The following is a 14,925-nucleotide window of genomic DNA, read 5'->3' on the forward strand; positions in this document are numbered from 1 at the left end:
TTCCTGCCGAGGAAACTTATAATAAAAATGGACTTGACAGGTAACTGCTAAACCAACATTTATCCCAGTGGGCTGATTAAAAACAGAAAATAAGTCAAATGAATAACTCTGAGGTGCTTTCTTATATTTTATTGTGATGGGGAGTCATAAAAATGGAGCAAAACTAAAATAAAAACAATACAAAAAGACAGTGGATTTACAAAGGGTGAGGACAGAACGAGCGATATGCAGCCTTCGACAGTACAATGGAACAAGTTGGCACAAGAACAGAAAAGCGGGAGAGGGGGGGGAGTGAGGGGACGATCTCTAAATTTGGCTTCCAAATAAAAAAATGAAACACAAACGAGGGAGGAGGAACGGCTTCATAACAAGATCCTTCATTAAAACGGCGACGACTCATGCTTTTAAAATCACAGAGTTTAGAATTCAGTAGCTTCATAACGACGCAGAGCGGATGCACATGTAACAGTTTCTATTTCTCACTTCATTCCTTTTTTTTTTGTCTTTTTTTTTCAGCTTAAAACAGAAGTCATGTTTACAGAATACATGTTTTTATGTTTTTTTTTGTTAAAACAAACTTCAGCTCCCAGGACCACATTTTGGGCTTTTTTTTTTTTTTTTTTTTGTTTTTTTTTAAGTTTGTCTTGAGATTATTTTTCATACTAAAATATATTATTGTATCAATTCAAACTACAGTAATGTACACTACAATGTGTAATAAATAACCATAAAAGAAAATATAAAAATAAGACACATAAATATAAAAAACGTCTTCTAAAAACTAAACAGGTACATTTTGTTTTTAATCTGTGAAAAGGGTTCTAATACTGCCATTGTTGAAAAAAAACAAAACATATAGAGGACACACATAAAAACAAAAAAATTAAAACAGGCTAATATTATAAACACTGTTCGGTAAAACCAACTGAAAACACTTCGACAGAGACCACATTCACTAACGTCTGTTACCTGAAGTGCGGGACAGCTCGCCACAATCTTTTTTGTTAACTATCTGAAAACAAGTGCACAATTTCTCATTTTATTGTGAAATCTTTCCGTTTCCTGTTTTTACTTCAAATTCTTGGACTCTTCCTGAGCGACAGGTCGGAGTCACGAGTGTTTTTAAAAACATTTTCTGCGTTTTAAGCACTCGTGTAATACATTTTAATTTTTTTTATTTACTCGTGTAAACATTTTTAATACTTTGAGAGATTAGATTTTTACTAAATCTCAAGTTTAACAAGGCATTTTATCTCCACAGGTAAGCTCAGTTTGGACTCATCAATGATTTTCCAAACGTTTAAGATCATTTATGCAGAGCTGGCAAAAATGCCCAAAAGAGAATCAGTTTCCAGCTCTTCCTATGTGTGCCGCTTCGACAAAAAAAAGGCATCTTGGCTTTTTATATAGACTAAATTGATCAATTAATAAGATTCAGCTTTAGATAAAGCCCCAATACTGTTCATGTGGTACAAATACTTTCGAAGGCAGGAAGTGTCTCTGTTCAGCTGTTCTGTGCAAGTCCACAAACATTAGTCAATAGGGGTCTCGTGTAAAGTGACAGAGGGACATAATACTGGCTACATGTGTGAAGAAGAAGAAGAAATAATAACACTGTTCAATGGCACTTTTAACAGCACACAGGTCTTGCATAAGGCTGGAGGCATTGGGGTGGAGCAGGAAACAGGCCCCCGCTCCTTCACGTACAGTATGACTTCATATACGAGCTAATAACACTGAAACACTGACTCAGAACTGAAAATAAAATAAAATAAGGAGAAGCTTGGTAAGAATGGGCGCCTGTGTTTCTTTTCTTTTAGGAACCGCGGCCGAGCCGAGGTCAGGCGGACAGGTGCATCCACCTGTGCTCGGCTACGCCGGGGTTTGTTTTTCTGAAACACAGGCGCCCGATGCTGGCTTTGAGGTTCTGACTCTACCTTCCCTGATAGGACAAATTTGGTTATGGCGTTCAGAAGCCATCATCATCCCCCCTCCGGACTCCCCATCCCGCCCGCGACCCCTCCCCAAGAAGAATACTTTGTTTTCCTTTAAGGCTAACAGTCAAACTCAAACACAAATTAATACTAGCTAGCAAAGACTAACACTAATACGCACAACATCCTGCTAGCTAGTGTACGTATATAACACTGAAGGGCATACGATGCATGAGGCATGTATCCGTAGGTAAACCAGGAATACTGTAGTGCAGAGGTTTTTGTTCGTAGAACTCAATAAAATACTGATTTTAGGAAACTTCATTGGCAATAAAAAGGTATAGAAATCTTTCTCATCTTTACAGGTTAAAATGTTTTTTTGTTTTTTTTTTCTTCAAACAAGAACAAGATTAGTAACACTGACCAAAATGAAAACAAACCATAAAACAACCTGGGATGTCTCAGTAACAAGTCTAACAAGTCGGTGGGTGAGTTCTGTTTTTAAAATCTGTACTTCTATAAACAATTTTTAACACTGATAATTCATTTCCACAAGAAAAGAAAAAAAAAAGTCACTTGTTTTTTTTGTTTTTGTTTGTTTTTTCTTTTTTCAAGTTCAGGCACACCTGGGTTTTTGTACACAGTAGTGGACCGTTAAGATCAGGCAACCGCCGCGACTTCCTCGACTTTTCTGCGGTTTTGTCTTAATTGACTCGACTTTTCTCGTCGGAACTGTCCCGGAGAGATTTATTTTAATTTTTTTTACTCGGCGTTTGTCACCGCCTCCTCCGTGGGTTTGGCGTCCTCTGACCCCTCCCTGATGCTTTTGTCCGTTTCTGCTTCACAGTCTGCCATTTCCTCTGTTTCACCTGCCGCTTCCTCCTTTTCCTCAGCTGTTTCCCCAGCTGTTTCCCCAGCTGTTTCCTCAGCTGTTTCCTCAGCTGCTTCCCCAGCTGCTTCCTCAGCTGCTTCCCCAGCTGCTTCCTCAGCTGCTTCCTCAGCTGCTTCCTCAGCTGTTTCCTCAGCTTCTTCCTCCATCTCTTCGTCCTGCATGTGATCGTCCCCCAGCTCGATCTCCACCACGTCACAAGCGTCCTCTCCGTCCTCCCCATCCTCCACGTCCTCCCCATCCTCCTCCCTCTCTCCTGCCGCCTCTTCCTCTCCCATAGTCTCTTCCTCCACTATCTCCTCTCCCACGTCCTCGTCGTCGTCATCGAAGTTCCCCTCGTAGATCTCGCACTCGCCGTCGTCCACCTGCACGACCCGGATGTCGTCCATACACATCGCCTCGTCGTCGTCCTCCTCCTCCTCGCTCTCCCTCTCGTCTGAGTCCAGTTGGGAGGGCGGCGTCGTCGTCCGACTGTCCGACTGGGGTCCAGTGCCGGGGCTGCCGAGCTCAGACTGAGCCCTGTGTGGCCCTAACCCGGGGCCGGAGCCGAGGTTTGACCCGTCCTTCTTGCAGTAGGAGTAGCGGTGGTTCATGTGCTGGGAGTACGAGCCCGAGTGAGAGAAACGCTTCCCGCACTTGTCACACTGGTAGGGCTTCTCGCCGGAGTGCAGCCTCGAGTGTTCGATCAGGTGGTGCTTGTGTTTGAAGGCCTTCTTGCAGATGCTGCACTCGTGCGGCCGCTTTCCTGCAGGAGAGAACAAAGAGTCAGACAAGTAAAAGTAAAAACTACATCTAATAATTACAGTGGAAGATTCAAAAGATTTATGGGAAGTGCTAAAAAGACTTTGAGCCATTTGGTGCCAACACTTTAATGACTAATTTTATCTTTTAAGGCAGCAGTTCCCAATTTAGGAGCCAAAATAAACCTCACGCACAAAGTTGTTTATTTTCTTAGACTTTATTATTTATTTAGTTATTGTCTTGAAGCATTTTTTAAGGAGTTGTGGTAACTATTTGGACAGTTAATCGATTGTAACTTTCCAAACAAGATCGCCAAGTTCCAGTGTCTAAATTGACAATTTGTTGCCTTTCTTTGTTTTGTTTTTTAATCATCTAAAATCTATACGATTATTTATTGTAAGAATCCATTCAATGTCATCTTGAACGTTAAAAAAAAAGTGAAACTTTTTGAAGCTCACATGATTAATCGATAAAATGATCAACAGAATCTTGGATCATAAAAATAATAGTTGCAGCCTCTATAATAAAAATCCGCCTGTGCAACAGGTGACACAGTTTTAAACAAAGGTTTGCTCTGATGATCTGTAATATATTCATGCTGGTTACTCCCTTAAAGCTCCAACAAGTGGTTCAGAGTTGAGGCGAACAAATAAAAATGAAACATAAATTTTCTTACACATGTAAAACAGTTTATTTCAAATCTGTGAGACAGTGCCTGTGAATTTGTCTCTGGTCTGTGTTACGGTCGATGACACACCTGAGCACAGTAGTGCAGTGAACAGCTAAGCTCTAACAGATTTTAATAAAACAACATTCCAGTTTGATACTAGAAAAGAAATCTCCAGTTAATCCACCTCAGGAGTCTCGTGTCGATAAATACTGATGTCAACTCTTCATGAGCTCGTACGTTTACAGGCCAGCTGTCCCGTAAACGTTACAGTCACACCGAGTATAACGTATTTAACGAGAGATGATGTCAGGGCATCGAAAACGGGAACTACCTCTGGACAACTTGTTTCGAATCAAACAAAATGAGTGTGTTAGTGTTAACTCAGCACACCTGTGTGTTCGTATTTATGCCTGAGCAGGGAGCTGCCCTTCTGGAAGACTTTGGAGCAGAGATCACAGGGGTACACGCCGTTTTCCAGCCGCCGCTTCTTCATCAGTGCGGCAGAGTCCGAGTCGTTCTGCTCCTCCAATGTGGAAACGCCGTCAGAGCTGCTGTCCAGCTGCCTCTTCTCCTGCTGCGGACGAAAAAAAACGACACTCGGATTATTTAACGCCATGTGTTGGGTGGAGGCGACAACTTTAAAAGTGAAAAGTACAAATCTCTTCCTTTGGATTGAGTTGGTTCTGAAGATGAAACCTGCAGCGGAGCCACTCTGTGCTCAACGCTTAAAAACTAGATTAAGTCTAAAAGTGTGAAGAGATGTAACTCAATGAGAACAATACGATCTGATGCTCAGCAGTTTTAAAAAACGACTTTAAAGTTTTATTTAGAAGATTCACGTCATCATCACACATACGTCATGATATGTAATGTTTATGGAGTTGATACTGTCACTGATTGACCCTCGAGCTTACTCGCTGTACATTTCTCTGCTTAATGATATCAGACAAATGCCTTGTAAATAATTTGTAAATGTACTTTTTTAAAATAGTTTTATGGGCCTGATCTGCTACTGAGATTTGGGCGTAGATGAATAACTTAAAACGACAGATGCTAAGAAAAGAGCTACGAACTTTACCAGCCACAATGCAAGTAAAAAGCTGACAATTAATCAATGACATTCAGAATTAATTAATTAATGATTTATAAATGATTCATCAAGCTCAAATGTGAGGACTGTTTTCTTTTATGTCACTGGAATAAATATGAATGGAATATTTTCAGATTGGTTCAGACAAAAGAAGCAAAACTGAAGTCAACAACTTCTTCGATCTCAGAGAAATTGTCGATTATTCATGATCAGATATCAGTGAAAAATGTCACATGATGAAATTAAAGTTGGTTGCAGCCCAAGAAAAGTGGATGGTAAAGAGTCTGGGCAGATGAACGCCCACCATGAGGCGTGTTCTGCTCTAAGTTTCTGCCTCTTGAAGTAAACAGACAATAGACATCAATAAAATAGTCTCAAAGCCAACAGAAGAAACGGATTGGTAGACGTAATGTAAACCCTACAAACCTTATGGCCGTTCAGCACGACAGTCTTTGCTCCAGTGGCGCTGCCGGTCGTAGTGGCGTAGGTGTAGGTGAGCTGGGGGATGAGGATGGTGCGCTTCGTCGTGGTGTTGATGGCGCTGAGGCAGCCCACCGTGCCCTGACTAGCGATGGCCACTAACGTGGGCAGCTGCGCGGCAGTGACGATGTTGACAGGTCTTCCGGTCTGAGGCGTGGTGACGTAGATGGTTCGACCGTCCAGCTGCTCCTTCCTCAGGCAGGTCAGGTTCAGGGGCTGTTCCTGCTGCTTGGCGGGAGGCTTGGCCGTTTTCGTTTCCAACGCCGCTGCGATATGTTTAGGGAGGGAGAGGTCAAGCGGCTCTGCCTGGGAGTCCGGGTTCTCTGGGTCCTCTGGGTCCTCCGGCTCGCTTTTAACGATGACGAGGTCCCCGGTGTTGAGGCTTAGTGGTGAAGAGTCTGACGGGGAAGGGCTGCCAGAGTCTGATGAGGCTTTGTTGGATGTGTCTTGGGTGCTGTCGTCCTCTGCCTCTTCATTCTGACTCGAGGCGTCCTCGGAGCTCGAGTTCGTGGTTTCAGTCTTTTTGGAAACCGCTTTAGCGTTATTGCGGTACTTGCCCGCATTTTTCCCAGAGTTCATCTTGGCAAACCACTTTCTGACCACGTCCACGGGAATACTGACAGACTCTGAGATCTTTGCCAGCTCCCCCTCGCTGGGGTTGGCATTGGAGGCGAAGTAGGTCTTGAGGAGCGAGAGGAGGTCGTCCACGGGCGGCTCCTCCAGCGTCACCCCTGCCTCGCTGAGCAGAGCGGCGAACGATGGGTCCAGAGCCGCAGAGTCAACTGCCTCCCCATTGGCTGCTTTGCGGTGCTGGAGGAGGTGTAACGCCTCCAGGTTGTCGGGACAGTCGTCGCAGAGTAAACACGTACTGGAGCTGTTGACTTTTGGCATCTGAGCTGTTGACCTTTGGGTCTTCGCAGTTTCCGTCTGCGTGGCTGCCTCCGTCTCCGTTATCGGCACAGATTCTGGCTCTGCCTTTATGATGGAGAGGTCGGCCACCTCTGGGGTCGAGGGTTTATCTGTTCTGGAGGGGGTGGGGGCTGCAGCAGTAGTGACAGCGGGAGGGGGAGGCGGATTGTTTTTGGCAACAAGCGATGCAGGCTGGGTAGTGGCAGTGGTGGCGGCTGCAGGGCTGATGCTGTAGTTGATGATGATCTTTGTGGTGCCGTCGTGATCCACAAAGGCCGGCAGGCTGATGATCTGCTGCTGGGGCTGCTGGACTACAATTCCCTGCTTCCCCTGAGTCACCACCCCGTTAGCTGTACCCAGCACCTGCCTGAGCACGTTTCCATCCATCGCCACCTTGAGCACATTCTGCAAGTCATTCAGGTTTATGCTGATGGGCGACATCAGGCCGACTGTCGGCACGACCATAGCCACGCCCTGAGGCAGGGTCGCGGCCGGAACCACAGCCGGCTGCGCCGTCCCTCCGTTCACGACTCCGTTGGTACCAGCTGAAGTCGCCGGCGCCGCCATCACCGGCTTGCACTCGTATTCCACAGGTTCAGATTTGATCTGGGTGACGGGGAGCTGCTCCTGGAGGGGTTTGCTTTCAGTCTTCTCTTTGAGAACCACGCGGGCCGGAGCAATCACGACCGGCGTGTTCGGGGCGGAGGGCGGGGCGGATTTGACTGACGTTCGAGCGACGCCATTGGGAGGTGCTACACCCACGCATTTCTTGCTACTAATGTGGGAGCTGTAGGAGCCTGAGTGGGAGAATCGCTTCTTGCAGTTTGAGCATTCGTACGGTTTCTCGCCTAAAAGAGGGGCACAAAGGGAAACGACAACAACTGTTAGAAAAAGAGGTTGAACTTGGAAAACCTGATGTAACCCCAGGAACAGATGACCGACTTCCAGAGATCTAATGAACAGCTGCTGAGTCTAATGTGGACTATCAATCCTTACAACATCAGCTCACTCAGGTGTGTGTGTGTGTTTAACTGAAGGCCTGAGAGTGGCGGTTTAGACGGTAACAGCTCACCGCTGTGAATGCGCAGGTGCTCCTTCAGGTGATGCTTGTACTTGAAGGCCTTGGAACATTCAGTACACTTGAACTTGCGGGTTCCACCTGTTCCTCCCGATCCCCCTGTCGACTGGGAAACGTGACGCTGACACAGACAAAAAAACAACAATGATGAGAAGCTGCAGCGATTTTTGATTCTACAACAGTTTAAAACTCTCGTGTCCTGCACTCTGCCTTCGTGCTCCGTGGTGTTACCTGGTCCCTGCTGCCCCTGTGGTGGCCCATGTGCCTCTCCAGCTGCGAGCGGTAGGTAAAGGTGTAGCTGCAGTGCGAGCAGCTGTAGTTGTCCTCGCTGGTCTCGTGGCGATACTTGATGTGCTCCTTAAGCGAGGCGTTGCGCTTGTAGCCCCGGGAGCAGTAGGGGCAAGTGTGCAACTGGGAGAAGGAATCTGGTGTGCCTGTGACGGGGGGAAAAACAAGGAGAGGGACACGGAGGGTGATGCTCAAATTCAACCATCCTTCATCTGACTTGAGCTGATAAGTAAGCAGCGGTGTGTGTCGGTGTTACCGTTTTCATCAGCGCCTCCTGTCTCTGCCGGACTCTGCTCATCCTCCGGGGCCTCTGGATAGATGATGGCTGTGTCTCCCTGCTGGAGAATCTCCTCCACTAGAGTATCCTTCACCACATCCTCCTCCTCTTCTTCCTCTTCTGACACACACTCTTCTTTCACTAAAAAAAACACACACATAGAAAGTTCAGGGATCATTCTAGCAGCTGAAGAGTGGACGTATGATGATCCATCCCGGTTTTTAATAACCACCTTTTTCATATGATTGTATTTCTACCCTCTGAATAAATCTCTCACCTGCTGCATGTGATGCTGTTTTGCAGCTTGGCCACTAGAGAGCAGCAAATGCCTTCATAATAATGCCTCGTCATGAGCACGCGCCTCTGTTGAACCAAGATTTTCTGCAAAGTTTGCAATTTCTATTTCTCAAACCAAAGCCTGGAGGAAAAAGTTCAGAAAAACTGTTTCTGGATTTCTAACATGACCTTTAAATGACTCATTTTTTTAAAGGTTAAGATCCCGGTGACTCACCATAATCATAAAAAATTCCACCTGAACGCACATCAAAGCTCGGTTTCTCACCCTTAACAGGAAATACACATTTGAATTTGGGAGTTTTTCACTGCCAGACGTCGCCCCTTTTAAAATTCTTCACACCTCTCTAACAAAGACTGACTAAACTTTCCCAAATTCAAAGCTGAGAGAGGTGAAAGGTACCTTCAACTGAAACCACGGATTATTTAGCCTTCATGACTCATCCAGACATCATTTCCGTGCAAACACAGCTTGTTCTGCCCCTTTGAGTTGTAAAATTACATGAAAGTCGCTGTTTATGTAATAGCTGTACTGTGCAGAGAGTCATGACCTGTGGGAATAAACCCCCCCTGTCTTACAATCGTTTTATCATTCTAATGTGTAATAATCTGTACACATCCACATCCAGCTTCTGATACCGAAGCAGCAGAGTTCACTTGAGGCAGCTGCTGTAAAAGAGACAATATGTGTGTGTCCCTGTAACCATAATGAGCCTTACGAGGGATAATTAGACGGCTGGTCTTGATTCTAATGTGGCACTTCAGGGATGTAACAGTGCTACCACACCGGCAGTCTGTCCTCCTCATTAAGCCAAACACACTGACCTCAGGTAAGAAACTCAGACAGGAATGCATCAACTTATTACCTCAAATTGTTATGATGCTAAAGTTTTTTCATAAAGGCAGGACGGGCCTTTATTACTTTGACTTTTTGTACAATCAGTTTAGTTATTAATATCAAGATTTACAGTGACTAATGTTTATTCATGGTAATCAATAGTTAATAAAGAGCTCATGCCTGCATTAAAGGTCGAGGAAGCGATTTAAAGTTTCGTCTGACGAAGAAAGATGAAATCAGTGCTCAGACAAGACGACGACAGACTCTGCCTTCACCTCCCACCCTGTCGCACTTCATTCATTAGGGGGGAAAGTGAAGAACGTGTCACCGTGAAAGTTTCCATCCTTTCTCAGCAGGTGAGCTGCTTTCCAACAGGTCGGTGTCAGCTGAAGGCAGACAGACTCGTCATTTGTTTTGTCTGAGACATGATCAGACTCTGAGATAATAAAAACAGTTTTGTTGATGCTGAAAACACAAAACTCAGGAATCAATAATGAGCAGGTTCGATAATGGCGCTGGTATCAATAGAAATCCATCCTTTAGTAACTCCAGTGATTCAGTAATGCACTTCTATAAAGTTGGAGTATTACCAAGAGACCAATCCAAAGAGAATGACCAAAATCGAAGCTGCGGAGGCCGAGATATCCTGCCCCACACTGGATACTACATTTCCCATAATGCACCTGGATAGCATCATTCATTTAATGCTCTCTCTTCTTTTCTCAAACCGTGTTTTTGAAAGGTATCAAACATTCTTATCGTGAGCGATACCGAGCTGTCTGTTACTCATTGAACAGATTCCAACGCCGGTCGCGGATGAACAGCTCAGCTGATCTGCTGCCGCGTTACGTAACGGTCTTTATAACAACAGTAAAGCCAAGTATCCGAGGCGGAGACGTTACCTCACTCTCTGTGTGTTTTTAAAAACAGCCGATAGGACCCCGAGCAGCGAGGTGAAACTGTGACCGGCAGTTGCCATGGAGATCAAGCATTTTTAAATGCAGGCAGGGCCGGTGCCAAAGGCCACGCCTCCGCCTGCTGAGCCTTGTCAGGGACAGGTGCAGCTGTGTGTGTGTGTGTGTGTGTGTGTGTGTGTGTGTCTTCATAAAGAAGAGGCGGGACCAGGCCGAGCCCTGTTAAGCCTCATTTTAAACACACAGATCTCAGCTTCCCATGACCTCATCCGAAAGCTTTCCACATCTCTTTCTCCCTCAGAGACACACTCATCTACCTTTTCATGCTTCTCTCTCTCGCTCTACTCATCCCTCCTTCCCTTATTACCTCCTCCTCTCTCCTTTCTCCCTCTTACCTTACTTTCTTTCTCTACCCCTCTTTCTCCTCATCTCTACCTCCCTTTTTTCCCCCCTTCGTCTTTCTCTCCAATCTGGACATCCACACTGACTCATGCACAGCTTCAGCGCCTGTATCCACAGGATGTGTTCGGGCTCAGTATGTGAGTGTACGTCACCCACGTTCTGGCCGACGTCCAACACACAATCGCTGTAGTTGAATGCATAAAATGGAAGAAGAGGAGGAAAAATACTTTTCTGTGCGTATCACGAGTGAAACGAGAACCTTTGACCTTCGATCGTGTAATCAGTACGTCTTTGTAGAGACACGTGAGACTGAAAGATACAGCTGAAACGACGCCTGTTGTTTTCTCTCTGTTTTGGACTCCACACACTTTTGGCAGCAGATAAACACGACAACTTTAAGTCCACTTAAACACTGTAATCATAGATGAGCACACACACTACAGATCATTAACCAGCTTATTGATGAGAGGTTTAACTGGTCTACAGAAGAACCTGGTCAGTATTTAGTCCATAAAATGGCAAAAATATTAAGCGTTTGTCATCTCTGCATCGCTGTTTTGTCTCACCAACTCTCCTTAACCCACAAATATTCAGTTTCCAATCACATAAGACAAAGAAAAGTAGTGAATCCTTACAGCCGAGAAGCTGGAACAATGAAATATCCAAACAATTAATGAATAAAAATAAATAAATAAATTAAAATAGTATACATTTTCTGTCCATCGACTGGTCATTCCAGTTTTCTTCTCACAGCCTGTCCGTCCTCTCGGGCCACGTTTTCCAGTTCTCTGATCCCTTTCGTTGCTATTTTCCATCTGTCCAGCAGATGTCCACACACTTTCCCGCCTTTCTACATCACCTGTTGGCTCCACCCATCCACACACCTGTTCACACAACTGCTCGACAGTTGACGGGCCTTCCCCACCCACCTACCTCCTCACACATATCTCATTTCCTTCCTATCAGCCCATTCCAGCTGATAACCTTTTAAAAAGTTCATCGTAGTTCAACGTTGTTTTCTTTTGACTCAAACTCCGGTCTGACGGGTGATAATGGGTTCAGCCAGACCTTTCTGCAGCACCGTGTGGAGGTTTAGTTATGCAACACTACTCTAACCCTAACTGGAGCCCACCTACCATCCTGCCTATAAGACTGTCTGTGTGGATAAATCACTAAAATCATCCCGCCTGCTCATCTGCATTTGGATTTCCTGAGTTGAGACGTTTATAGACGTTGGCTGTGATACACTTTGGGTGTTTGACATGTGGAATGGGTGTGATTTAGCCTGTGGATGTAGGTTTTTAAAGTGACGGATGTAGTCTTACTTGTTCCCTAACCTCTAACTTCCCTTCCCTCCATCGCATCACCCTTTTTGTTTTTCCACTACCTCTTCACCCCTTTTTGTTATTTTGTCTCTCACTTCTCACTATCGGAGTCAGAATCAGGTTTATCGCCAAGTAGGTTTTCAGATCCAAGGAATTTTTTCTCCTGATGCATATAAAATAAAAATAGTAAGCATAAAATATGGAGGAAGATAAAAAGCGAGCACTGTAAGTCAAGAAGCATGAATAGAAAATGTGTTGCAGTTAAATATGTATAAAAATATGTAGAATATAACTTATTTAAATCAGAGCTGTACAGATTTTGTACAAAGTATTGATCAGGGAATCTGCTCGTCTCTCTCATCTCTTGTAACATTTACCGCCGTCTGTTTCTCCACCTTCATCTTCTCTTTAAACTCCTTCCCTTGCCATTCTTTGCTTCACCTCGCCTCCATCAACCTCACCCTCCTCCTGCCTCGCTGATACACCTCTGTGCATATTTTCCCACCACACTCTACAATTACACTAAACGCCGCACAAAGAAAAAAAAAAGCCAAGCAGTAATGACGACCAGGACCCTGCAACACACACACACACACACACACACACACACACACACACACACACACACACACACACACACACTTGTATACCTTTGCCAGAACCTGTCACTGTGAGTCCGTGGTGAATTTATAAGGCAGGATGGATTGGAGCTGCACTGCGGCCCAGACTGCAGGGGGAGTAGCAGACACTAATCTCTCACCAGAGGACCAATTCAACACCAGCTGCTCTCCCTCGCTTTTCTCTCCTCTCGCCTCAGACCGGTGGGGGGAGGGAGGGGAGGAGAAGAAAAGAGTCAAAGTCAAGACAATCCAAAAATATCACGCGAAGGCCTTTGAAGGGTTCCCGACGTGGCTCTAGCGCCTCGACATTTCACGACTTTTCCATGACTTCCCTCCAACACGGCCCGGAGCTGCTCCTGCACACACTGAACACACGTTACTCCTTCCTGGTTTGTTAATATTTGTCTAGAGGAGTGAACTGGTTTCTGCCGCAGGTGCGGCTGAAAAAACAACAGGTAACGCCATAAATGTGTGAGTAAGTGTAACATAATGTGTTGCCACCAAAAGAACCAGATAAACCTCTATAAAATCAGATGTGTCATGCATTTGAGGTATGTAACCTCTCCTACATGGAGATGTAGGTTTACTATCCTACATGAGAGGCACGTGATAGCAAAGGTCAAGGGTTGAACAACACAGCACTCAGGCAGTAAACTCTCCACGCTGCATGTTTTACCCGGATCTCTCAACTTCTTCGAATAAAAGCGTCTGCGAGCTGTAAAACGTCTGTACAGCATCCAGAAAGAACTGCTTTCCTATGAAAAACCTGGAGCTTAGTTAACACAAACATCCAGGTTTCAGATCTCGTTTGAGTTCCTGCTGACAAACTCGCGGAGCGAGTCGCTGTGGCTGCACCAGCTGTGGCTCCACCAGCTCTGCTCTGGTTTCAGCCTCCACAGAGGTCAGCTTCAAAGGCACTTTTTCCCACAGAAATTAAAGGGAAGCGAAGTAATCTAAAACTGATCAGAATCCTAGAAACTGACAGACGAGTATGCTCGTTCACTAGAGCGTAATGTGGCAAACATCTACTGCAGCACTGGCGACTCACTCATAGCTCCCCTGGTTCATCCTTACGTGCTGTCGACATGTTGGTTAGCTGGATAATGTAAAAGTAACAAAGTACAGAACATGTATCATCTGAAGAAGTTGACAAAGTTCTCTAAATACAGCCAACCCGATACCGGGTATAGATCAGTACATGGAGACTTCCAATCACAAAATATCAGCCAACATTCCCAATACATGTGTAAAAATAGGATAGTTTGTACTAGGGCTGCCACAAACGATTATTTTGATAGTCGACTAATCACCGATTATTTTATTGATTAGTCGATTAATCGGATCATACGTAAATTGCCTATCCCGGAGAGGGGCGGGTGGCCGGGCGCTGTAAAGCTCGCGGACGGAGCCGTGAGCCACCTTCGCCCCCGAGTCTTTCCATGCCGACCCAGAGCCGCCGCGGAGGGAATGCGCCCGGCGGAGGCCAGCCAGTGCCGGGGAGAGGTCCCACGAGGGGATCCTCCAGCACTGTGCGGCCGTCCCTGACCCGGGTTGAATCCCCCGGGCAGACTGCGCGGAAGTTGCGGAAAAATCTCGGGGATTAGTTAAAATTACAACACCGCCATGAATTCACAGGATTCAATGAAGTTGCGTTGAAGTTGCAAATCGAAACATCGCAAATTCCTGGAGGGTCTGTGTTATGGTATCATTTTCGGTACAGTCAGGCCTGACGCCGATTACCACTACTGCGCATGTGCGTAGAGGTGTGTGTGACAGAAAGGCAGATGCGGCAGTGGAAGCTGCAGCCGCAGTTTCAAGAGAAAAGCAAAGTAAAAAAAACGATGCGTCGACTACTAAATTATCAGCGCGCATACACTGTGGTGACCTTGAACGTTTATTAGACTACAGCTGATAACAGTAGATGTTATAGTTGCCTGTTGGTCACACTTCTTAGTCCCATCCTGCTTCGTGGTAGCTCAGTCTGTAGGGATTTGGCTTGGGAACCGAGAGTGGTGGGTTCAAGTCTGGCTTAGACCAGGTGTGTGGTTGTACTCTACCATCTCTCTACGTTTGCATGTCAATGAGCCTTCTGTATGTTGTATTTTAGGTACAAACTAGGGCTGCCACGATTAGTCGATTAGTCACGATTATGGCGACGAACAAAATCGTCGACACT

At 45.5% G+C, this 14,925-nt stretch overlaps 1 protein-coding gene across 2 annotated transcripts in view; it reads right to left on the minus strand.

Annotated features, from left to right (window-relative positions):
* Positions 1–491: 491 nt before the first annotated feature.
* zeb1a (zinc finger E-box binding homeobox 1a) overlaps positions 492–14,925 on the minus strand; it is a 63,129-nt gene continuing 48,695 nt past the window's right edge. For both annotated transcript variants that reach the window (XM_027289572.1, XM_019264899.2), the window contains exons 3-8: positions 8,336–8,497; positions 8,023–8,225; positions 7,786–7,912; positions 5,751–7,561; positions 4,625–4,808; positions 492–3,568 (exon numbers count right to left, since the gene is read on the minus strand). In XM_027289572.1, coding sequence (XP_027145373.1) covers positions 2,697–3,568; positions 4,625–4,808; positions 5,751–7,561; positions 7,786–7,912; positions 8,023–8,225; positions 8,336–8,497 — 3,359 coding nt within the window. In that variant the 3' untranslated portion in view covers positions 492–2,696. The remainder of the gene's footprint in view (positions 3,569–4,624; positions 4,809–5,750; positions 7,562–7,785; positions 7,913–8,022; positions 8,226–8,335; positions 8,498–14,925) is intronic.

This window comes from Larimichthys crocea, chromosome II (genome assembly GCF_000972845.2).
Source record: "Larimichthys crocea isolate SSNF chromosome II, L_crocea_2.0, whole genome shotgun sequence".
In the NCBI taxonomy this organism is placed as follows: Eukaryota; Metazoa; Chordata; class Actinopteri; family Sciaenidae; genus Larimichthys; species Larimichthys crocea.